The following is a 26,132-nucleotide window of genomic DNA, read 5'->3' as shown; positions in this document are numbered from 1 at the left end:
TGGGGACCGAACCCAGGACCTTGCGCTTCCTAGGTAAGCGCTCTACCACTGAGCCAAATCCCCAACCCAAAATGTAATTTTAAAAACATGGAAAAAAGAATGAAACCAAGTGTTTAGTGTCTGAGTTTACTGATGTTGGAGAGTGTGTGTTCCCCATATTTTATAGAAATTGGATTAATTTAATGTCTTACATAGCATGTAGACAATATGTCCAAACAGAGTAGGCCTGGTGTCTTTCCTTTTAATTGCAGATGAATAGAGTATGGACATAAGTCATCTTAAGCAGTGTCTTAGGATTTTATTGCTGTAAAGAGACACACCATGACCAAGGAAACTCTTATAAAGGACAACATTTAATTGGGGCTGGCTTACAGGCTTACAGATTCAGAGGTTCAGTCCATTATCATCAAGGTGAGAGCATGGCAGTGTCCAGGCAGGCATGGTGCAGGAGGAGCTGAGTTCTACATCTTCATCTGAAGGCTGCTGGCAGAATACTCAATTCAGGCAGCTGGTATTAAAGCCACACCCATAATGTCACACACACTCCAACAAGGCCACACCTCCGAATAGTGCCCCTCCCTGTGCTGAGCATACACACAGCATCATAAGCAGTATTGAGAAGTTTGCAAACTTTGCTGTGTGATCCAGAAAGGTCATGGACCTTAACCTCAGAACAGTGTTGTTATTTATCTCCCCCATACATGCTCAGTGGTGTGGATACATGAACAGAATAACTTAAAACTTTAACTTTCTGTATTTAGCACTTGACCCAGGGCTGTGTATTATCACAAACAAGTAATAGAATTTGGGCTGGGAAGATAACTCAATAAAGTGGTTTTTTTCATAAACATCAGATCTGAGTTTGATCTCTTATAACCCATGGTTTAAAAATCTTTTCTGTGTGCAGTTGTACATGCTTTTAATGTTAGCTCTGGGGTGGCAGTCTTAAATCCCAGGGGCTTGTTGGCCACCTCGCTTCACCTAATCATTGAACTCCCGGCCAGTGAGAGACACCACCTTAAAAGACAATTCAAAAAACAAAGTGGCTGGTTTCTAAAGAACAATACCCAAGGCTATCCTTTGGCTTCCACATGCACACATTTAGTGATTACACAAAATGTGTTTGTGTAAAGTTGCTCTGCTTTACTGTCCTAGGTAGTTTGATAGTGTGCGTCAGTGTTGTCATTTTCTTACTTCTGTAATTATTAGCAGTATTCTTCCTTTAAAGTTATTTTGCATTAGAACGTGGGGTCGTGACATTCATTCATTCTGACTGCTGCAGCTAGCTGGGGGCAGGGCCAGGTCTCTCACAAGGCCCAGGTGAGGGATGGGGCCAGTTCTGCACAGCCCTCAGACATCAACCTGTCCCAGCAGCAGTCTAGACCAGGGATGTTCCCTTGGCCTTTGATGATAGCAGACTCCTGTTGCTTCGAGGCCATGGTCCTAAGTGCCTTACCAGCTACTCACATCAGGCTGTTTCTCGCTACCTTTGATTAAGTCTCTAGTTCTACCTCTCTTCAATGTGCCTACATCCTTCTGTTTCTCTTCCATTTCTCTACCACTTACCCATTCCTTCTAATTGCACCCTGGGTCTCTGAATGTCTGGGGTCTCAGGAGTGCTGTGCCCTGTTCATGGGCAGGTGTAACCCCATTCTTATTCCCAAGAGCATTTTTGGACATTTTAAATTGTGTTGAGAAACAAAACAAAACTAGGTTGAGTATCCTTTAATCCCAGCACTCAGGAGGCAGAGGTTAAAATATTAGGCCTTTTGTATGTGATGATTTGCTGGTTATAAATTTGCACATACTTGACTTTGTTGTACTAAAACTTATTATCCATAGAGTCTTCAGCTGCAGGATATTTGATCACCTGAGATTGATAGTTACTGAAAAAAATGGTTTCTAGTTGTGGTGTGACTCAGCCCTTAGTACCTTTAATCCCAAACAGTGATGGTAAAGTTAGTTTGTAGAAGGAAGCAGCCCTGTTTTAAAAGTGATGTCTAATTAAGTGGCAGACAAAGTGATGAATCAGAAAATGATTTGACAGAATAGAATATGCCCAATTCTCATGAGAAGAGAGAAGGAAGGGAAGGTACTTAAGAGAGCAGCAGTTCCAGTGGTAGAGCGCTTGCCTAGCAAGTGCAAGGCCCTGGGTTCGGTCCCCAGCTCCGAAAAAAAAGAAAAGAGAGAGAGAGAGAGAGAGAGAGAGAGAGAGAGAGAGAGAGAACGAGCGCAGCAGCAGTTCAGACAGAGAAAAGGTATTTATTGGGAGAGTTTTACAGAAACTGGCAAAAGAGCAAATATGCTAGACACAGGTGAAGACAGGAAAGCCAGAAGATAGAAAAGACTAGAACAGATGCCAAAGTTAGTATGAGACCAAGCAGAGCAGTTCAGGAGATGCTCAGAGAGAAGCCAGACTGAATCAGTCAGCTTGGAGAGGAGTTTGAGCCAGATCGGCTGAGGTGACCCAGCCAGGGCTCAGAAAGAGCTGGAAAGGGTGAGCTTTATGCGGCAGTGAGTCTCAGGCTGAAAATACTCTAGGCCCAGATAGGATGCTATGGTGGCTAAGCCTAGGTTAGTAGATGGGTGCTGTAAGTCTTGGAGAAGAAAATTAATACAGATAAATAAAAGGTACATTTACAGTCGCCTCCACTCTCCCTTTAAGACAGAGTTTGTGTGTACCCCAGGCTGGCCCAGAGCATCCCGCCTCTCCTTTTATTTTGGCCTCCTGCTTGCTGAGACTGTAGGCACATAACCATCAGACTGCCTCTTCTCTTTCCTTTTGAAAGTAGCTTTAAAGAGCTTTCAGAAAGTCAAGTAAACAGATAAATGAGTTGATCTTTTATTTGTAAGTGTTAGATCAGACGCCTGTTAAAACAGAAGTGGCATTTATTTTGGCTAAACAGTTTCTGAAGCATTTTCACACTCCACAATTAAACAGAACAAATATCCTTTTGGGGGGTATTACTGTAGTATATGTTAAAGTTATGGATATTAATGACCATTTAAATAGTGTAAAATATCAAGAGAAAGTATGGCGTATGGAAGTAGTTGACTAGTTCCGTAGACTAATCTTAAACTAGTAATGATCCATGATCTCACCACCTGAGTAAGGCAGTAACACTTTACTGTTTTCGTCCACATTCTTTCTCGGTCACCTTTCTTCCTGAGAAGTAACTATTGCCAAGAGCATCCTGGTAGTAATTTTAATTTTTACGTTATTCAAATACATTTTACATATTTTTGCTACATACTTAAGTTTCTAAACTTATAAACCCTCAGTTTTCTAAGTTTAAAAAAATGAACAGCATCACGTTTTAGCTTTGTTTTTAAGATGATACATGTGGCTACCAACCAGACTTCTGTAGTGTTACACTAATTCTGTGTGCCTTTCCTTCTGTGAGAATTTCTCCTGATCAAGTACTCTAACAACAGTTCTGCAGGAAATAACTTGCATGTTCACTTTACCAGGTAATATTCTAGAGAGTTTTAGATGCTCTTTTGATTTCTGGTTCGGTATTGTGACCTAGTTTTTCCCCCTTCTCTGGGACTTTTTAGGACTTCATGTTTTACACTAGTGTTTTGGAAATCCAATCAGTTTTCAGATGTTGTTCTGCATTCAGTCTTTATTTGCAGTGTTGACTAGCTGGGGGAACTTCTCAGCTGTTTGATAAAATTTCTTCCCTTTTGTATTCTTGCAGTAGCCAGATATTATACCCTAGTCTGATGGACAGATCCCTCCTCCTCCTTTTCTTCTTTTCCTTTCATTTTCTGTTGTTGAGTCTCTCAGTGTGGGGAGTTGTGATTTGGGATGGTTTTTTCAGCCCAACTTTTCTTTAAGACAGTTTCTATCATTTTAACTAATTTTAGTTTTTTTACCTCCAAAATTTACACATTAAAATTCTGTGTGTGTGCTGATTATATAGAGAATTCTCTCTTTTTTTTTTTTGAGCTGGGGACCGAACTCTGGACCTTGAGCTTGCTAGGCAAGTGCTCTACCACTGAGCTAAATCCCCAACCCCAAGGGAGTTGTGATTTGGGATGGTTTTTTCAAAAAGCCCAACTTTTCTTAAAGACAGTTTCTATCATTTTAACTAATTTTAGTTTTTTTACCTCCAAAATTTACACATTAAAATTCTGTGTGTGTGCTGATTATATAGAGAATTCTATGTGTCTCATTCCCGTCCGTCCGTCTGTCTGTCTGTCTATCTATCTATCTATCTATCTGGAGTAGTTGAATTAAGCTAATATCTATTACCTAAGATACTTCTAAAAATCTTATTGTTTTTATTTTTAAAAGATACATTTTGAGTGTGTTCGTAGGTGTTTACACTTGACTGAGCGGAGGCTTGAGTAGACCTGGAGCCTTGGGGCCTTGAGAGCTGGAGTCCCTATAGGCAGTTGTAAACTGCCCAGCGCTGTTGTGGGAGCTGACTTGGGTACTACAGGAGTAGTTAGTATGCTGTGCATTCCTAATCCAGGAGCTATCCCGCCAGCTCCTACATTCGGTCTGTGTGTGAGGTAGGGGCTTGCAGTGTAGTTCAGGGTAGCCTCAAATTTGTGTTCTTCCTGCCTTGGGATTGTATGTGAGCACCACCCTACTCAGTTTAGATGCGCACACTGTCTGACTGGCTATTTATATCCCGTCGCAGTTACCTCCCTGTCGTCTTTGGACTTCTATTCCTGTGCATCTATCAAGATGCACCATGACCGTGGCAGCTCTTATAAAGGACGGCATTTTATAGAAGCTGGCTTACAGTTTCAGAGGTTTAGTCTGTTATCATGATGTCAGGAAACATGGCAACATGCAGGGAGATCTATATATCTTGATCTGAAAGCAGCGAGGGAGGCTCTGATTCCACATTGAGTGGAGCTTGAGCCTGAGACATCAAAGCTGCTTATACACAGTGACACCCCTCCTCCAACAAGGCCAACCTCCTAGTAGTGCCACTCCCTATGGCCAAGCATTGAAACCTGAGTCCTTGGGGGGGCCAAACCTATTCAAACTATCATGGAGACTGAGCCATACTGCCATAGCTTAAGCTTATGAGCCCTCAAAGCCCACCCTATAGTGACACACTTGCTCCGCCAAGGCCGTACTACTCTAACAGGGCTGCACCTCTTAGCAGTAACATTCCCTATGAGCCTATGAGGATCATTTTAATCAAACCACCACACTCCCTGATCGCCACGCCCCCCCCACTCCCCATGCATCATTCTACCCTGTTTCCAGGTTTGATGATTTTAGATTCTGTATACAGTTTGCCCTCTGTAATCTGCAGGTTCTGCATCTGTGTATTAAACCAACTCTGGATTGGAAATATTTGTAGGGGGAAAATGCTAGAAAGTTCTAAAATCAGTACTCAGATTTACCGCCTTCCAAGCCCTGTACTTAGTTGGTGTTTCCAGCAGTGGTCTGTAGGCTGCTGGAGCCTCCCTCCAGTCAGCAAGACCTCAGTCTCAGTATTGTTGGCTTTGTTCCTGTGTGCTGCAGTGTGGCCTGTAGTGATTTTATTCCTCCTGAGTCCAGAATGTCTGTCTTGGCATTCTCTGCACAGTCCAGCATAGTAACCGTGCAGTACTAGATTACGTCAGCTACCGCAAGGTCTTCGTGTGGCGTATTTCACTTGACACAAGGTTCATCCGTGTTTTCATAAAGGACAGGGTATTTCTGGTTTTGTTGGTTTTGTTTTTGTTTTTTATTTAAGGTGGGGTGGTATTACATTGTGTGATTTGGTCATATGTCTGTCGTCCATATGGAAACTTAAGTTACAGTAGTGTGGATGTCATTTAGTAGGCTTCTTCACTGTAGGGTGATTGCGGAGCACTAAGCATTTCATGGAATATTCTTGTATTTAAGCAGTTTCTAAATCAGTCACCTGAAATTACTGAATACCTCATCGAGCAGTTGGTTACCTTCCTCAAGTTTCCAAAAATTTCTAGGAGTTACCAAACCAAAAGTATTTCAGTGTTCCGTATGCAGACTTACAGCCCTACCCTTTCTTCTGAGGCAGTGTCTGGTGTAGCTGAGGCGGCCATTGAACTTGTTTGGCTCCTTTTGAGGCTGAGGCTGACCTTGATCCCCTTGTCTACCTCTGTGGTGGGAGTATACACGTGCCTCTGCCTTCCTGCCAGCTTAGCCAGGGGCTTTCAGGAAGGCCTCCCTCCCACCTTGGTCCATAATGGTGAAACGTGGTGTGTCTACATCCAGACCCTCCGGCGCTGTCTTGATGATACATACGCACACCGGGCACATGAGCACACTGGCACTCACGCACTCTTAAAAACCACGTTGGAGGCTGAACCGCCGGGCCTCTTGCTTGCTAAGCATATTCTCTCACCCAGGGACACACCTGCAAATCTTTAGTCTTCTCCTTTAAGAAGTGGGACTTCCTCCCTCCCCCTGAATCTGATGGGGCTTAGTGACTAGCTTGTAATCGCAGAGTATAGCAAAAGGATACTGCAGAGTCAGTGAGCCCACAGGGAGGTTCCCTTGGGACAGTCCTTGTGAGTTCCTAGCTGGCACTTCTCACTCATTGCCAGCCAAGTAAATGAGCTTCAGATGGCTGTCTCCTCCCTGTCAGTACCAGGTTCTGATAGCATTCCAAAACTCGTAAGAACTGTTTAGCTCTACTTACTAGTGAAGTGAGCAAGTGTTGGGGCTTTAGTTTTTGAGATTTATTTTTTAATTTTTTTATATGAGTCACAGATTGTGACTTTATTTTTTATTTTTCATGACTCTTTAAAAAAGATTTATTTATTTTAGTTATATGAGTACACTGTGGCTGTCTTCAGACACACCAGAAGAGGGCATCGGATCCCATTACAGATGGTTGTGAGCCACCATGTGGTTGATGGGAATTGAACTCAGGGCCTCTGGAAGAGCAGTCAGTGCTCTTAACCACTGAGCCATCTCTCCAGCCCTATTTTTTAATTTTCATATGTATGTGTATGTGTGCCTCTGTGAGTTAATGTATACTTCATATATTCAGGTGCCTGTGGAGGCCGAGGGGTCAAATCCATTGGAATTGGTGTTACCAGGTAGCTGTGAGCTGCCCGCTGGGCTGGGAACTGAATGCAGACACCATGCAGGAGTATTAACTGCTGGGAACTGCTGAGCTGTATCTTTGACACATTATTAACTCACACCTGTAATTTATTCATGTTTTATTATTTTTACCTAACTCCTTTCTGTTCCAGGATTCAATTACATCTGCTACATTATGTAAATATACCACATTATGTAAATGTGCCAAATTACATAAACGTTCCACATTATATTTTAGCCATCATGTCTTATAAAGTCCCATTTGCCTGTGACAGTTTCTCAGACTTTCCCTCCTTTTTATGACCGTCACAATTTGGAGGAACGCTGGTTGGATATTTTGTAAAATGTCTCTATATTGTGATTTATCCACTGCTTTTCTTATGATTAGCGGCTATAGGCTGTGGGGAGGAAGACCACAGGGGTAATGTTCTATTTCTATCATGTATCAAGTGATGAACTTGATATGGACGTGATTTATGACTGTTGGTACTGACCCTGATCCCTTGGCTGATGGAAGGACTTGTCGGCTTAGTGGTGAAGTTAATCTCCCCATCAGTCGTGTTCTTTGAAAAGGCGGTTACTGTACCTAATCCACATGTCATGGGGAGGAATGTGCTGCTTCTCTTCTTGGAGGACAGGGTATTGTGTGTATAAGGTTTTGTGACTTTTGTTTTCTCCATTTATATTCAATTATTTATTTTTATCACTACTGATTTGTGGATACTTATTTTATCCTTAGGGATACAATTATAGTACTATTTCTCAGATTGTCAATTTAAGAAAGAATATTATATTTAATACACCCTAGAGATAGAATAGTCAAGTCAGAGTTTGCAGTTATTATATAAGCTTTTTTTTTTTAAGGATTCATTTCTAAGTTTTTATACTATGACTAAAAGGAATTTTCTTATTAGCCTAACCTTATTCAACATATTGGTGGAAAAGACTTAACTAGGGCTTCCTTTTCCTTTTCCTGTATGTGTGTCCGTCTGTATGTCTGGGTGAGAGTGCAGTTTGACCTCAGACTCTACTTAACCAAAGGTGACTTTGACCTTGTGACCCTCCTGCCTCCGTCCTTTGTCTTTATATGTGTAATATGCTTGTGTATTTATAAACCATAGATATATTCTAATTTATCACATCCTTGGGTGTTTTTGTTTACTTTTTTTGTGGTGCTAGGGCTCAAAGCGAAGATCTCATAGGTGCTGAGTGCTTTAACACTGAGCTACAACTCCAGGATTGTTTGAGACCCTAGATAGGAGTGGAGTGAGTCAGCATGTACATTTTTAAATGTTAGTTGAGAGATGGTTGTACTTCGCTTTTTACCTTGACTGCATTCCGTTCTTTAGCAATCCTAGTAAGATAACCTTTGGGGGAAAGAGCTTAGAGCAGTGGTAGACCTTTGTCTGTATTGTGTGACATTTTGTTTGATCTTCAATGCTGGGGTGATTGATAAAGAACTTCATGTTAACTAGGACCCTGCTCTTTAGCTTGCTGGTCCTGGATCTGCTTTCTGGATCAAATGAGTAAGTGCGAGAGTTGAGAGCGCACCGTCAGCGCTGTTAGAGAGGTCACACCACTCTCGCTGTTCTTAGTCACCGCTACTCCAAGGACCCTCTCTTTACTGCACCCCCAGAAAGACATGCTTTCTGATTTCCTACTTCTTTTTCCTGTTTAATCTTTGAGACAGGGCCCCTTTACGTAGTCATGGCTATATGTAGACCAGAGGGGCCTTGAACTCAGAGAAACCCACATGCCTCTGCCTCCCTAGTGCTAGGGTCAAAGGCGTGGTGTGCCACTGTGCCCTGCCCAACCACCTATTTCGTAAATAGACATTCAGCCCGTCTGTCCTCTTTGTTTGGGGGAGGATACATAGTCACGGTAGGGAGGATGTGCTGTGTAGTGTGTTGGTTCTAATTCTGCTGTCCATACCAGAGTGTACGCCTCCTCTTGCGTCCTGTGAATTTGGAGTGCCCATGGACTTAGTTTGGGGCATTTCAGAACAACGGGATACTTGTGACCAGTTCTTTAAAAGTCCATTCATTACACAGGCTTTATAGATAATTCAGAGAGGCAAGGTTAGGGTAGGTCAACTTTGATTTAGGATATACCTTTTTTGTCTGTTTTTTTTGCTTTGTATTGCTATCACAAAGTTCTTTAAGCCAGGGATGGTGGCACACACCTTTACTCTCAGCCCTCAGAAGCTAGGGCAGGAGGACTGGGATCTGAGGTCAGTAGGCTAAATGGAAAGGTCCTGGTTCTGAAACTTAAAAACAAATCTAAAGGGGCTGGGGATTTAGCTCAGTGGTAGAGCGCTTACCTAGGAAGCGCAAGGCCCTGGGTTCGGTCCCCAGCTCCGAAAAAAAAAAAAAAAAAGAACCAAAAAAAAAAAAAAACAAAAAAAAAAAACAAATCTAAAAATTCTCAAATTAAACATGTCAAGTTGATGGCTTCTTCCCTAAAATAAGGAAGGAAGGACATAAATAAGTAAGTAAATAAGTGCCTAAATCTAATAATTGTGGTATAACAAGCAGGTTTAGTTTTGAGTAAAGATAAGTGTCAGTAAGAAGATTGATTTGTTTGCACAGAAGGTTGAAGTGAATCTGTTCCCATGTCATGTGAGCTCACATCTATATACATAGCATTGTCACTCAGTGAAGCAGCAGCACGAGGCTAACTGTGACAGAGACTCTCCTGGAGTGCAAGGAGAGCAAGTGTATGCGTTTGGAAGGAAGGCTTCTTTTTTTTTTTTTTTTTTTTGGTTCTCTTTTTCGGAGCTGGGGACCGAACCCAGGGCCTTGACCTTCCTAGGCAAGTGCTCTACCACTGAGCTAAATCCCCAACCCCGGAAGGAAGGCTTCTTAAGAGCTCGTGCAGTAGATCACATTTGTCTCTGGGTTTCTAGTGCTGTGAAAAGCCCACCGCCAAAAGCCGTTTGGGTTAGAGAGGTCTGTTACAGCTTGACAGTCGCACATCACAGTCAAAGGAAGTTAAGGTAGAACCTGAAGCAGAGACCGTGAAGGAATGCTATTTACTGGCTTAGCTGGGCCCTCCCACATCAATCAAGAAATCTTTAGTCACAGTACTCAGAGCCAGAGGCAGGCAGGTCTCTGTGATTTGAGGCCCACCTGGCCTACACAGTGAGCTCCACAGTAGTCAGGGCTACATAAGGAGACCCTGTCTTATAAACAATCAGGTAGGTAGGTAGATACTTAAATGGAAAAGAAAAACCCTCACAGGCTTGCCCGCGGCCAGTCCTATGGAGGCATTTTCTTCACTGTGGTTCCCTTTTCTCAGATAACTCTAGCTTGTGTCAAGTTGACAGACAAACCAATCCAACCAGGACAGCTTTTCTTTCCAGTTTTTTCCAGTTGGAGAAGAGGATGTGTTGTTGCCATTATCGTGGGAACTGTGGTTTTCCTCTAGAACTAGGAGCTGGGCATAATTGCTTACACTTCTTAATCCAAGCACTGAGGAGTGAGACAGGAAGGTTGCTGCAAGGTTAAGGCTGCCTTGGGTTGTAGAATGAGATCCCACTTTGAGACAAAACAAAGCAAGCAATAGAAACATTCATTCATTCATTCATTCATTCATTCATTCATATGATGTAGTCTTTAGGAAGTCCCTGTCAGTTGAGTTGCACCTGTTTCTTGTGAGCTGTACCCTTGCTGAGTACTGTTATAACTGTTGGAAGCAGCTGTCAGTTCACTTATCACTCAGCCTCCATACCCAGCATTTCACAACAGGAAGAGATGTTCTTTTCCAGGAAACCAGATGTTGTGGAGAGCTAGGGACCAAGCATGGTGTGCAGACAGTCTTCTCCTTCCTTGGCACAGTTGGTTGCTGTGTTTTTCACATGGGTTTGTACTGTGGGCACAAGTAAGTGCACTTCTGTTAGTTTTTATAAACTCTATAAATTTTTGTCTATATTTTGAAACTATTTTGCTCAGTTCTTTGAAGTTTAAATGTGACTGTATACTTTTATTTTCTGAGCTTCCTGTTAACATGACAAATTGTAGAGTCATTTCAGTAAAACTGGCACTAATGAGCCTTTTAAAAGAAGTATATAAATGTCATAGCCAAAGCTTAGAGATGATGAAACTGTCAGTGGTAAAAATGACTTTATGATCCTTAATATATAACTAAACCTTGCTATGTAAAATGCCATAGTACCTGCCTTCATTCCCTCCTGGCTGCTAGGGTGTTAAGGAGTTTGAAGCCAGCCTGGACAATGCAGGGAGACTTGAACCCCCTCACCCCCAAAGAAAGAGACAGACAGACAGACAGAAGGAATGGAAGAAAGGTCACAATCAGATGTAGTCCAGACTTCTCTTTCCCAGCTTTCTGTGGACACCTTACCTCTTACTAGTTCCCTCATAAGGGAGGCAGAGGTAAAGGACCTTATTAATTTGACTCAGTGACTGAGATAAAATACGATCTTTAAAACTTTAGCAAAAGGTGGATGGTACCTAAAAGGGAATAAGCACAGAGCACTGTCAGATGCCAGTCTAGTTTGAGCATGCCTTGTGGGGACAGCCAGCCTCTTTCGTGTAGTGACTCTCACATTGCCTTATCCCAGATCCATTCCAGGATGCAGTGCTCCAGAATTTATCTGAGAGAAGCAGACTCTTGCTTTACACAAGTTACTCCTCTCCTGAAGCCTTTTCTTTGCAAAATAATATTAGGATTTTCTGTTGACTTCAGCTCAAAAAAGAATGTGCCCAAGCAAATATATCACATTTGTTTATGATGGAGTATTGGCTGCTTAAACCGCTTTTTAAAAACAAATTAAAAAAAAAAAAAAAAAAAGCTGCCGGTGTGACAGCCCAAGCTGTAATCCCAACCCCTTGGCATCCAAGGGGGGATTACAGTAGATCTGACAGCAGCCTGGGCTTTCTAACATTGTCATAGTCAGTACTTGTGTACATTTTGTGTGTGTGTGTGTGTGTGTGTGTGTGTGTGTGTGTGTGTGTCACTGTGTTGGAAAGTGAAAGTGATAGACATAAGCACAGTAAGTATGTAAAGTGTTGGTAAAATCTTATGTTTAGTGTTTGTGTTTTGGGTTTTTTAAACAGGGTCTCATAATGTAACCCTGGCTGGCTTGAAATTTGCTCTGTAGACCAGGATGGCCTTGAACTCACAAAGATCCACCTGCCTCTGCTTCCTTTGATGTTAAAGTCTTACTGAAATTTAGTAGTTTGGGTGTCTCAGAAGCTCTAAACCTGGCTTTTTAGGAACCATGACTTTGTAGAGCTGGGTGGGATCCATTAAAAAATGGATGTCCACAGCTGGGTGTTGGTGGATCACACTTTTAATCTCAGTACAGAGGCAGAGGCAGGCAGACCTGTGTGAGTTCAAGGCCATCCTGACCTACAGATCTAGTTCTAGAACAGTCAAGGTTACACAAGAAACACTGTATTCAAAACAACAACAACAACAAAAAGAACAAAACAAAAAATTAAGAGATAGCGGTCTTAAGTTTTTTTAGACAAAAATAGCCACACTTAATTTTGAGTCTACAAAGTTACATAAATGATTAGTATATCTTTTTTTCTTTATGTCTAAGACTTGTTCTTTGAAAAAATAAAACCCTGTTTTTGTTTTCTTGTTTCCTAAATTATCAGTTTTATATGAATGTTTATGAATATGAACTATAGTCAGATGTGATTGTAAACTGAATGTGTGTCCCACTTACAACATGACAGCCAAAATCTGTCTTCAAGACAAGATGCTTAAACATATTTTCTGCCCTGCCTTCCTTTCTCCCTTTCTTTCTCTCCTCCCTTTCCTTTTCTTCTTCCCTCCCTCCTTTCCTTCCTTACCTACCTATGATCTCTTTATTGTAGGAAAATTCATACATATACAATAGGATTGTTCTAAAACATTGTTACCTTCAATAAAAAGAAAGGGGAAATAATTCAAACATTAACTGGTGGTGGAGAGTGTAGCTTGTGGTATAGGGATATATGTACTTCATTATAGTGAATGAACTGGGTTCACTTGTACCTGTGTAGATGAACCTTAGGATAGTGTTCAGCAAGAAGAGTGGGAGACTGAAGCACCCTGTGTAGCAGTGTGACTCCTGAGTGTGTGCACCTAAGTTATATGTGTGTAACTAAGAGTGGTGGACCTGCAGGGATGCTAACTGCAAACTCAAGCTCTTGCCCACTGGATAGGAGAGCCCAGAGATGAGAGAGGGGAGCTTTCCTGCCTTGATGAACTTTGTGGTGGGTACATGAATCATAGAGTTTGTGATTCTTTAGCCACATGTGTACACATAATCTGATAGTGGTCCTTTACAGTGTTTTTTTTTTTTTTTTTTCTTCCTTTTTTTCTTTTTTTCGGAGCTGGGGACTGAACCCAGGGTCTTGCGGTTGCTAGGCAAGCGCTCTACCACTGAGCTAAATCCCCAACCCTACAGTGCTTTTAAAAAATTGATAGAATCCCAGCCTTAAAATAAAATCAGTTTGGAACTTTATTTAAAAAAAAGTTAATTTATAAAAGAATAAATAAATATACTCAAAAGGGATATAGCAGTTTAAATTCAGTCAGTTGGGTGCTGTTCATTCAGAACAGTGACTTCAAAGAAAGCCTAGGTTATAAGTCACTGCAGGGAGGAGCACTGATGGCCTGATGGCAGATGGCTGGCAAGGCTGCTTCTCAGGGCGTATTGGTTTGTTCTGAGACAACTCATGGTCCTCCTGCCTCATCCTCATAGGTATCTGGGATTTCAGGAGTATGGTACTATGCCCAGCTGAATTTTAAAAAAGAATTCTAACCAAGTTGCATTTAACAGTTTTCTCTTGAAAATTCTGAGCATGGCTGCTGGCACATTCTTTAGTTTTTTTGGATGTATAATCCAGGGTTTCCTCAAACTCTTAATCCTCTTGCGTCCACCTCTCCTTGCTGGGATTACAGGCGTGCACCACCACAGCCAAAGCCAGTCTCCTGCATAATCTCAGAGCGCTTTGGAGAAACACTGATAACAGCTCATGTAGTTCACACCTTCAATTCCAGCACCTGGGAGCCAGAGGCAAGTGACTTCTGTGCCACCTTTGTTTACACAGTGAGTTCCAGGACAGTGGGTGACATAGAGAGTCTTATTTAAAAAAGAAAAAAAAATCAAAGGGAGACAAACCAGCAGTATCAACAGTCTACTGGTACCTTGTCTGTCTGCAGAGATTCTGATGCAAAGGGAGACAAACCAGCAGTCCCAACAGTCCACTGGTATCTGGTCTCTCTGCAGAGATTCTTATTTAGTTGGTCAGATTCTGTCTTATGTGCTGGGTTTAAAAGTTACTGTCTTGATGACTGGAAAAGGGCTCTTCACAGGACCCAGGTTTAATTCCCAGCACCCACATGGTGGCTCACAATGTAACACCAGTTCCAGGGAATGTACATTCAGGCAAAACACCAGTTACTGCACTTAAAAATAAATAAAACATTTTTCTAAAAGTGTCTGAAAAACAGCATCAGGAAACTTGTGCTGTTACCTCAGTAAGTTGGGTAGTTCTGAAAATACCTAAGAATAAATGGAGCATTGCAGACAAACTATGACAAATAAATATGAACATTTAACCTTTTTTTTTCTTTCAGATTCGTTACTAAACATGGGTGCATTTTTGGATAAACCCAAAACTGAAAAGCACAATGCTCACGGTGCAGGGAACGGTCTGCGTTACGGTCTGAGCAGTATGCAAGGATGGAGAGTAGAAATGGAAGACGCACACACTGCTGTTGTGGGAATTCCTCACGGCTTGGAGGACTGGTCGTTTTTTGCAGTCTATGATGGTCATGCTGGATCCCGAGTGGCAAATTACTGTTCAACACATCTATTAGAACACATCACTACCAATGAAGACTTTAGGGCAGCTGACAAATCAGGCTTTGCTCTTGAGCCGTCAGTGGAAAATGTTAAGACTGGTATCCGAACTGGCTTTTTGAAAATTGATGAATATATGCGTAACTTTTCAGACCTGAGGAACGGGATGGACAGGAGCGGCTCTACCGCAGTGGGCGTGATGATTTCACCGACACACATCTACTTTATCAACTGCGGTGACTCGAGAGCTGTTCTATGTAGGAATGGACAAGTCTGCTTTTCTACCCAGGATCACAAACCTTGTAATCCAATGGAAAAGGAGCGCATCCAAAATGCAGGAGGCAGTGTAATGATACAGCGTGTGAATGGGTCGTTAGCAGTGTCTCGTGCTCTGGGGGACTATGATTACAAGTGTGTTGATGGCAAGGGCCCCACAGAGCAGCTTGTTTCTCCAGAGCCTGAGGTTTATGAGATTCTAAGAGCAGAAGAGGATGAATTTGTCGTCCTGGCTTGTGATGGGATCTGGGATGTGATGAGCAATGAGGAGCTCTGTGAGTTTGTTAACTCTAGGCTTGAGGTGTCAGACGACCTGGAGAATGTGTGCAATTGGGTAGTGGACACTTGTTTACATAAGGTATGTAAACTTTTGTTGTTGTTTGAACTAACACACTCTTGATTTTGACAAGACATGGTAAGTACATTTAAGCAAACATAAAATTTTATAATTTTATGTATTTTCTGGAGAAAACTCTGTATTCTCAGAAACCTTCTTCAAGAACATTAAGCCCCTTTGCTAACTTATTCTGCCCCAGCCTTCTAATTTGAAAAGTGACAACAGATATTTTAAGTTTACTAGCTGGAGTGTTTTATGGCTTGTTGATATTTCAGAAGTTGCTCTATAGAACAATGACTTCTGACCCAAATCCTTGATGTTGACAGTAGTCATCCCACTCAGGATTGCAGAACAGCTAAAACCTTATATGTAGTAGAATTCTGTTATACTAAAGTCAAGCACTATAGAAAATACTGGAAGACTTACCAGAAGCTACATGAAGTAGGATTGTATTCTGATCTTCATAGCAGTTAAAGCTGAAAAGAATGAGTTGCCTTTCATTGACTGTCAGTTAAGATCTAAGATGAGCTTACATCTAACTAAGATATAAGGTTAGTATATGACTTACATAGAAGATAACTGAAATGCTTTTCACATAGATGGTATTACCTCTGATTAAAGTCTTATGAAAATGTGATCTTATGAAAGATTCTTGTGAAATTCCCATAATATCTAAATTGTAATTTGATATAATAATAGCAAAAAAAATTGTAAATTTTAATTCCGTTCTTGGGCCAGGCTTGTAATGTACACAGGTAGATTTCTGTGAGTTTGAAGCCAGCCAGGGGTATATAGAGACCAGCAAATCAGTTTATTCATGTGGATCTTTTTAAGTTTGACTTCACTGGTGACTTATGTGTCCCGAGCCTGAGTTGTTGAGGCACACTGACCTGTTAAAGAGTATGACACTAGATCTGTCTGCTAGGTGCAAGCCTTACTGTTCCATACCACACAAGTACAGGCACCATCAGCAAGCCTGTGAGAAGGCTGTCTGTAGCCAGTTAGATGCTCAGTGGGCAAATGCTCAGAGCCATGTGGGGAGGAGACTACTGACTCCCAATGTGACTTCATCTTTCTCCTTTCCCCCAGTAAATGTTTCTTTTTTTAGTGCATCTTGGTCAAGAAATGGGAAAAAGATTTGATGAGGGAAAAGAGGGGGCTCCATAGAAATAGCAGATATGGGTGAAACCCTTTTTACCATAAAGTGAGAAGAGCCAGCCTCCCAAAGAAGCCAGCTATAGGATCTCAAGTACTTACAGTAGTTCCAGCTTTTCTTTCTTTTTTTTTTTAAACAAGTTTTTTTGTTTTGTTTTGTTTTTTTAAGATTTATTCATTTATTATATATAAGTACACTGTAGCTGTCTTCAGATATACCAGAAGAGGGCATCGGATCCCATTACAGATGGTTGTGAGCCACCATGTGGTTGCTGGGAATTGAACTCAGGTCCTCTGGAAGAGCAGTCAGGTGCTCTTAACCGCCGAGCCATCTCTCCAGCCCCTAGCTTTTCTGATACGTAATTTTGCTTACTATATCTTTTCTACTTCTTAGGCTGAATTTACTATAAAGCCGTCAGTGGATGGCAGTCAATGACCAATAGGTAGCAACTCTAAAATGTTTCCTTAGGCTCTTGAATAGAAAGAGTCTCTGCCTTTTTTAGCCTTTGGGGAGTAAAGCAGACATGGTTTTCCTAGAGTAGTAAGTAAAAGTAGCACTTTCTCAAATTATAAAAACATATGGACAGTTAATGGGAAATAAAATCTAGATAAAATGGAAAATTCAAAGAAAACACTCAAACGTTTTCTCCCTACCCAGCCAGGTACTCGCCATTACTATATGAGTCATCTAGGGATTTTTTCTTACGAACTTCTTTTTGAAACTGGGTCACCATATACCATTAGGCCAGCTCCAAAATCTTCTGTTCTCTCCCTGCCCTCTCTATGATAGTATAACCATGCGGGATAATATATAACCACTTTATTTTAATTTTTTCTTAAATTTTCTTTAATTTTCACCATGTGTGATTTACCCTCCCATCCCCCAATGCACAAGTGACAATCGGGGACAGCTTGATATGGAGTTGGTGTCCCTCCCACGCGCCATGAGTCAGGCTTGGCAGCAGAGGCCTTTACTTGCTCTGCCCTCTCAGTGACCAACCTGCCTGAAAGTATGTATTGTTCTGACTAAAGTGGGTTCGTCGCATGTGCTCTTAGATTACAGCCTCTTTCTCCCAGCAATTTCTTAAGAGAGATCTGGTTTTAGAGTTGCAGACTTTGTCATGACTGCATAGCATTCTAGCATTTGAATAAAGTGGTTATGAGAGAAAAGCCAACAGTTTATCTGGTTGGTAATTTGGACTAAAGTTTAGTTTTAGTACAAAGTATCCTAGGTTTTAGGAACTGTGACTACCTTTGAATGAGATTGAATTGATGCCAGTGGTACGTTCTTACAGGATAGCTGTGATCGGTAAAGGAATTTAATGTCTGTGGCAATGGTGTTAAAAGTCTAAGAAAGAAGTAGCAGTAGCAATAAGAGGTTGGATGGAGCACACAGTTCATTGCACGTTCGCGGAAACCGTTGATCATCATAGATTCTATGAGTGTATCTTTATTCAGATTGAAGTCAGTTTTTAAGAACTTGGTTTTGGATGAGTTAAAGGTTTGCTCATTCTTTAACCTAACAGTGGAAAGTTATTTATGGAGTTAACCTCTGTTTCCATTTCTTAATTCCATGATTTCATTATTCTACTCGTTTGTATTATAGAACCAAAGGTTAGCTCCATTGTAAAATAGACTGAGATTACTAGGAATTTGGAAGGAAAAATTGTATGCATACGGTTAATTCCATGGAAAACAGATGTTTAGTGGGTGTTGCCTGCCTTAGGAGAGCCAATGAAGATCCAGTGATTGAGATGAAATCAGTGTTTTCTGTGCTGGTTCTGTATTACTGACATACACATGCATGCCTGTGTTAACTCTGTTTTCATTAGTTCTACGAAGAGATCCATGAGTATAGCAAGTTTTATTTTATTTGGGCTGGCTTATAGTTAGGGGTTCAGTCCAATATTATCATGAGGACCATGGCAGCATGCAGGCAGCAGGAACTGAGGCGCACTAGGCTTGGCCTGAGCTTGTGAGAGCTCTGAGCCTACCCCCCCCCCCCCCACATGCTTCCTCCAACCAGACCATACCTACTTCAACAAAGTGACACATCCTGATAGTGTCAGTCCCTATGAGCATGTGGGGCCATTTTCATTCAGACTACCACACTCATGAAACTTTGGAAGGTTGTGGTAATCATGGTTGTCAGAACAGTACTGCAGGATAGTTGCTTTCTGGGAGTCTGCATTGTTCTTAGCACTTAGCCCAGTTACTGTTTACAGCAGCTGTAAGGCGGAAGTGAGAATTAGTGTTGTCAATGGTAAATCATTTTTCAGGTTGCCATTTACCAGGGTTAAGTTACAAGTGTCAGGTGATGGTCAGGTATTAGCCCCACTTTAATTAGTCCCTATGAAAAGAGGCTTTCTGTTTTTTCTTCCTGGTATGTATTGCCAACTAATTCAGATTTCATAAAGTATGTAACTGCTATTCATGTGATACTTATGATATATAAATCATGTATTTAATCTTCACAGTAATAAGGAAAAGAAAAATTATTTCTAGTTTACAAGAAATGGAGGTTAAACATGAAAAGATAGTCGTTAGTCATAATGTGTTTCTAAAGACAGAATCTAGTTCTCTGGCTCTTCAGGTTTTCTTAGTAGTGATTGTCAGAAAGGATTGGTCATATACGTGTGTGTGTGTGTGTGTGTGTGTGTGTGTGTGTGTGTGTGTGTGTGTGTGTGTGTTAGTCTGGGGAAGCACTTACTAATCATCTTTCTCCTTCCATCAGGCAGGCTCTAGGCTCTAGGCTCGACCTCAGCTTGTCAGGCTTAGGAGCAGCAAGCGCTTTATCTGCCGAGCCATCTCACTGGTCCTAAAACATGAGGGAGCACAGTGATGATAAAATACAGTGTGCATAAATCTTAGCTGGATATAGCTATGTAAAGAAGCCTCAGGACTTTCTTGGTCATGTCTCTGTAATTTTTTTCACAGTTCACCTTAGCCCAGTTTGTTACCAATTTCAAGTATTTTGTGATTACATTAGACACTATACTTCCTCTTAAGATATTATGTATTATAAAATAGTTTTACTTTCATTCTTTTGAAAACGTACTTACCACTGAGACATGTTCCTATTGTACACTGCATAACCTCTCAAGCCTTGGGAACGCTGGATGTGGTGTCCTAGACGGTACTAACTAATTATGAGGATTGGCTTTTATTGTAGCAACCTCCCAACTATCCCCTGTGCTGGGTGAAGACACACTTCTGGACTTCTCTGTGAACATGTACAACATTCATCTTTAACGAACCAACTGCATCAAAATCTTTTGGCCTAAATCTCTTTACCCTTATTTATGGCAGGACAATACCTTCTTTGACGTAATTTGTCAGTTGTTACAGCTGTCTACCAAAGTAGTATAAAGGGAAAGGTATGGAAATAGAATTTCCAAATAGCTAATTGGTTTTTTGTAGTTCGGATAGATTTTTATAAAAATAAAGCCTCACCCTTGCTCTTAGTGAAAATTATGTTGATTATGCAAGAATAGCTCATCCTAATAAACAGAAGGATAGGATCTTTTTCAGCTGCTGTGTAAAAGTCAGAACACTTGGTGTTTAGGGACAGTAATCTTTCCTTAGACGTGGAATCAGCATCAAGTCACACGTGACAAAGGGCTACCTGTAAGTTTCTTTCAACTAATCCTTATAAATGATAGGGTCTATCTTGTATAATTTATAAAGATCAAATGGAGCTTTTATAGATAGCATTGATTAGCAATTGTTTAATAATGTTCTTGCTATTACAAAATAGGAAAAGGTTAGAAGGTACTATTTCTAGGTGTTTGCCAGCTCTTCCATTGGTTCATAAAATTGTTTAAAAAATCATAGTCATGTTTGATGTTTTAAATACCTGTTGTAAGGTTTAATTTTTTTAGAGTAAAAAATTTTTTTTGCTTTAACTAAATTTGCATAGTATACTTGTATGTATATAGCCAAATGAAGCATTTCTAACAGTAAATTATAAATGTTGGTGGGTTTCATTCAGTAATTCATTCAGTGTAATGTTAGAGTCCTGGTTTTCCAGATACTTCTTTTTTTTTTTTTTTTTTTCTTTCTTCTTCTTTTTTTTCAGAGCTGGGGACCAAACCCTGGGCCTTTTGCTTTCTAGGCAAACGCTCTACCACGGAGCTAAATCCCCAACCCCTCCAGATACTTCTGATAGGTCTTTTTAACAAAGCTCAGGAGTCTGTAGAGAGATTGCAGTCTAGTGAAGATCTTTCCCTCATTCAAACTGCTCCCATTCCTTTGGAAGGTGGAAGCAGTTCTTCAGGACTGCCTTTCTTTTTTGGTCCTTAGAAGGTGGCAGGTGTGAACCACATAAAGTCAGTGTAAATTCTGGCAGAAGGATTGATAAGTTTAGAGTGGCTGTAACCTAGACTTCATTGGGCAAACCTCATTCTCAGCCCTCCATGGTGAGTCCTGTAGAATGCTGAGGAAGGGGGAAGCTACCCTTTCTGAGGCTTGTGAAGGAGTGGCAGAAGGAGCATGTGTTTCATGATCTGTTTACCTCTAGCACATAGTGAGGCCATCTTAAAGACAGGAAAAAGCGGGTCACTGGAAGCGCTTTTGGGAAAGCACCAGCTGTGTGCCGTGTTAGCATAAGGCCATCACACAGCTACAGAAAGAGAAGACTTTTTATTACTCAGTCCTGGCGCTTACTGTAGATCCTGTATTCCCTCTTTAATAGAATTTGTAAGCCCATAGTTAAAAGAAGTAAAATGTGTTCTATAAAACAACCTTTTTGTTTTTGTCTTTTTGAGATAGAGTTTCTTTGTGCTGTCCTGGAACTCACTCTGTAGATTAGGCTGGCCTCTGCCTCCTGAGTGCTGGCATTAAAGGTGTGCACCACCACTGCCCAGCAGAACAGAATGTTTTAACTGGCTCTCTGTAAAGAACTGGGATTAGAAAGTTGTCCTTCCTGACCAGGTGCCATATGCCTGCAATCTCACTCAGTACTTGTTAGGCTGAGGCAGGAGGATTGCAAATTCAAGGCAATTCTTGAGACTTTCTAAAACAAAACAAACACAGAAAACCCTGGTGCCCAGGTAAAGTTTATAACTGTTTGATATAACTTCAAAACCGTGTGTGTGTGTGTGTGTGTGTGTGTGTGTGTGTGTGTGTGTGTACATGGATATGGTGCGTGCAGGCATGGAAAGGCAAAGGACAGCTTCGGGGATGTGATTTTTCTCCCATGTAGCTTCTTGAGTGTCATGATAATTTTCAGCAAAATTGAGTCGAGTTGTGTTATACTGATGAGCATGAAACTCTTGCAGATGTTACTCTTAGGATTATGTGATTTTGAATGAAAAGCAGTTTAGAAGATATAATGGGGTAAGGTTATCTTCATTTCTTAGGCTGTAAACTGGTGGGTAAAAATAGTTAGAACTACAATCCAAGAATAACTATTTTTTTTTTTTTCCGGAGCTGGGGACCGAACCTAGGGCCTTGCGCATGCTAGGCAAGCGCTCTACCACTGAGCAAAATCCCCAACCCAAGAATAACTATATTTATGCTCATACCTAGACACTGTGTTCCTTAGGGTTGTAGTTTAAGTGATTCCTTAAGATTATCTAAAGTATATATTCTGGATGGCTAAATTTTAATTGCTGTTAGTAACTCTGGAACTAAATAATAGACAATTGTTGAACTATAGAAAAAATATTCTTTGTCTTTTCTTTAATATGCAGGGAAGTCGAGATAACATGAGTATTGTGTTAGTTTGCTTTGCAAATGCCCCCAAGGTCTCAGATGAAGCCGTGAAAAGAGATTTAGAGTTGGACAAGCACTTGGAATCACGGGTGGAAGGTAAGGCAGGTTTTTGTTTGTTTGTTTGTTTGTTTTGTATTGTTTTTCTTCAGGAAGGAAAGAAAAATATTCATCAGAAGAATACTTAATTTAAATTTTTCTTAGTGGAAGAAATTATTAAAACAGATTTCAAAAGTAAATCTGTATCTGCCTATGACTTGTTGTCTGGGATCAGTGTGTCAGTTCAAGGAGAATGGGTTTCCTTTCTTTATAACTGTCTGGATATGCACTCCAAATGGTATGTGTAAAGATGTGTTGGGGCATGGGTATCAGTATGTTATTTCTTCACTCTAAGTTAAGCCCTGCTTATATTACCTGAACTAATCTTGCTTCCCCTTCTCCTCCCACACACACACACTTCATTTTTATTGTGTTATTGATGCAGCCACCAGAGGGTAGTTAGTGGTGAGTTGGACTGGATCGAGGCTAGTGGGAGAGCTGAGAACTGACCGATACCACAGCAGACTTTGGTTGTTTTCATCTGGGAGATGGGTGTCTCTGACGTGTGGCGGTGCTATAGGCAGAGATCAGGGACACCACTTTACTTCTTACCTCAACAAAACTTGCCTGGTCTGAAACATAAGCAGTGACTCTCCCCTACTCCCTTCCATAAAAATGCCCAAGATAAACAATTTAAGGAAGAAAATACAGTTCACTTTCAGTTTGGGTCCACTTGAGTGAAGCCAGGTAGAATCTCAAGGAAGCAGGGATGTGCTTCATAAGCTAAAGTACGGGGACTGGGAGGTGGGTGCACCAAGGGAGAGATTTGTCCTTCCAAAGCTTGCCCTCAAGTGACCTGCTTCCTCCAGTTAGGCATCCCTTCGTGGTCACCCCCAGCTATGAGTTGATTGGAGTCTCACAGTTGTCAGTTTTAGCACCTAGGGACCAGGCCTTGAGCGTGGTCTATGCCAATGAGCATCTTGTAGGCAGGAGCAGAAAGCAGCAGCGTGTGTCTGTGCAGGTAGGGATTTAACTATTGATGCTACAGCTAAGGGTCAGTAGGGAAGGTTCAATACAAGGAAGCATTTCAGACTCCAGGAGAGTGCATGTGGAGACCTGATTGCCAAGACTCTTTTGTTTGAAACTTGGAAGTAAGGGAGTCATGGTGGAATTAAACTGGAGTGGAGGATTCTGAGGCCAAAGCCAGAATCTGTGAGGCGGATTCTGTAAAGGTGGTATGTGTAGCTTGAGAGGCTTAGGATGTTGGCTTCCTGTGTTAAAAGTAGCATCCACATGCAAGTGTGTGTATTGGGGTAAAATAAGCAGACTGGGGAAGGGACTCAGCACTCAAAACACTTCTGCCTTTGCAGAGGACCTGGGTTCTGCTTCAAGGACCCACAGGGTAGCTCACAATTTCCAGTAGCTCCTGGTGCAGGGGCTCTGGCACCCTCTTCTGGCTCCTCTGACAGTAGGCACACATGTGGTACACAGACATACATGCATAGGCAGGCAAGACACTCATCATACATGTACAAAAAAACTTAGGAAAAAAATTTTTTTAAAGTGAGTTAACTGGAGCTGGGGATGCGGCTCAGAGCTTACCTCTTGTGTGCACAGTCTGGTTAGACCACGATCTCTGCTGAAACAGAACAGGCTTTTTTAGACTGTGCTCCCATCACTGGGAGGCAGGGGGATTTATTTGGAGTTTGAGGACAGACTGGAGTATAAGCAAGAGTGTCAGAAAGAAAAAAGAAGACACGGGTGTGGGGTGGGGAATCAGCAAGGAGGGAGAGAAGACAGAGGCAGGGTTGAGAAGATGGGTTAAAGCACCTGCTGCAGAAGCAGCAAGTGTGATGATGGAGTTCGGCTGAAAAGCTGAGTGAGTGTGGTCCACCAGTGACCTCAGAATGGGGGGCTCCCTTCAAGGTACCTAGCTGGACTAGCAAGGTCAGCTGGCCTTGGGCTCACTTGAGCCCCAACTCATCTCTTCACCCCCTTAGTCCCTCTGGAAAGTACAGAAAGATGATTGTACACATGCCCCCACACATACACACATGCACATGTATGCATACACACATACTTTAAAGTGTTTTCTGTAATTACACACAAAAGTGGAGAATGTGAAGTTTTGATTTTACAAGGTTCATTTTCTTCAAATTGCTATAGAGCATATGTATCTAAATGTCAATTTATAAAAATGACTCGGATCTTCTTCCGTGATTCTTATGTAGCCATTGTTTTTGTTTTCCTGTAATGACTTTAGACAAAGCCTCATTGTGACTGTCTCACCACCTCCTCCAGCTGGCTGCGAACCTGTTTTGTAGCTGAGACCCCTTTCCTGATTCTCCTGCCTCTGTCTCCCCACTGCATTCAGGCCTGCACCACTGTTCTCATCTTCTATGATTTCATTATGCTGCTTTCACGTAGAATTTAAAATCTCAGCTGGAAAATGGCTTATTTGGTCATATACCTATCAAAAGCATAAGAATTTGAGTTTGAATCCCCAGCACCCATGTAAAAGCTAAGCATGGTGGTGTATCCCAGCGATAGGGCATTCAAAGGTAGACAAACTATAGGTCCAGTTAGAAGCCCTGGCTCAAAGTAAGGTGGAGAATCGTCAAGGAGGAAACAACACTGGCCTTGAGCTGCCTGCCCTGTGTATGCCTCCCTCTGCATATACCACACACGCCTGCCTCAGTGTCCTCCACAGGGGTGAGAGAATCATTTTTGTTGGGTGTAAACCATTCCACTCACTGACTGTATCACTGACATCTTTCTTTACTGTTCTCTTAGCTTTCCACATTTAATTACAGCTTATATTTTATGAAATATGTTAGAATGAACATGTGAGCATCAATCACTTTTTGTGTCTTGTTCTTAAACCTACAGAAATCATGCAGAAGTCTGGAGAGGAAGGAATGCCTGATCTTGCCCATGTGATGCGCATTTTGTCTGCAGAAAATATCCCAAATTTACCTCCCGGGGGAGGCCTCGCTGGCAAGTAAGTAGAAGGGAAAGTGCTAACTCTGCAGTCATTTAAAACTGGTGTTCAAGTCATTGTGGGGAGGTAGCTCATCTATGCCGAGGTAAATACTTCATCTAAAGACGGATTTGTTCAGCGTTAGGTGTGGGCGTTAATGCGTTGCTAGTCCAGAGTTGGCAGAGTTGGTCTCCCCTCTCATTATGTGCCTCCCAGGTATTGAACTCACGTATATTATCAGACTTGGCAGCAAGCACTTTTCTTCTCTGAGCATTCTTACCAGCCCAGGATATTGTTTTCTAAGAAATATATTCTTTGAAGATTAGTGTTTTGCTTAATAAGAACAGTAGATTTTATATGATCAAAAAATTATTAGTTAAATGTGGAAATTGTCCCTGAAAGTATTTAGTGTGACAGTTCTTTCTGTAGTCAGGGCAAAGTATTTGAAATATGAGCTTTAAATTGTACATAATAAAACATATCTTTTTAGGCGCAATGTTATTGAAGCTGTTTATAGTAGACTTAATCCAAACAAAGACAATGATGGGGTAAGTTTACATTTATTTCCTAAATATTTAAAGTAACTTTATAATATAAGTACTAGATATGAATAATTTGCATAATGGTGTTTTATGTAATAACTTGTTTTTCATTTTAAGAATCAGTTAATGTTTTAGACAGTGTATTAACATATAGACATACAATTTTGTTCTATGGAAAAGTTTGTTGTCATTTATCTTTGTGTCAGCTATCTCTGCTTTCT

The 26,132-nt window shown here is 41.3% G+C and overlaps 1 protein-coding gene across 3 annotated transcripts in view; it reads left to right on the top strand.

Moving 5' to 3' along the window:
- Positions 1 to 26,132, top strand: part of Ppm1b (protein phosphatase, Mg2+/Mn2+ dependent, 1B) — a 60,677-nt gene that overhangs the window by 15,712 nt on the left and 18,833 nt on the right. For all 3 annotated transcript variants that reach the window (NM_001270620.2, NM_033096.3, NM_001270619.2), the window contains 4 exon segments: positions 14,645 to 15,504; positions 22,332 to 22,449; positions 25,279 to 25,390; positions 25,860 to 25,917. In NM_001270620.2, the coding sequence (NP_001257549.1) occupies positions 14,659 to 15,504; positions 22,332 to 22,449; positions 25,279 to 25,390; positions 25,860 to 25,917 (1,134 nt within the window). In that variant the 5' untranslated portion in view covers positions 14,645 to 14,658.

This window comes from Rattus norvegicus, chromosome 6 (assembly GCF_021556685.1).
Source record: "Rattus norvegicus strain SHRSP/BbbUtx chromosome 6, alternate assembly SHRSP_T2T, whole genome shotgun sequence".
NCBI classification, from domain to species: Eukaryota; Metazoa; Chordata; class Mammalia; order Rodentia; family Muridae; genus Rattus; species Rattus norvegicus.
This window is presented reverse-complemented; position numbering and strand designations above follow the sequence as displayed.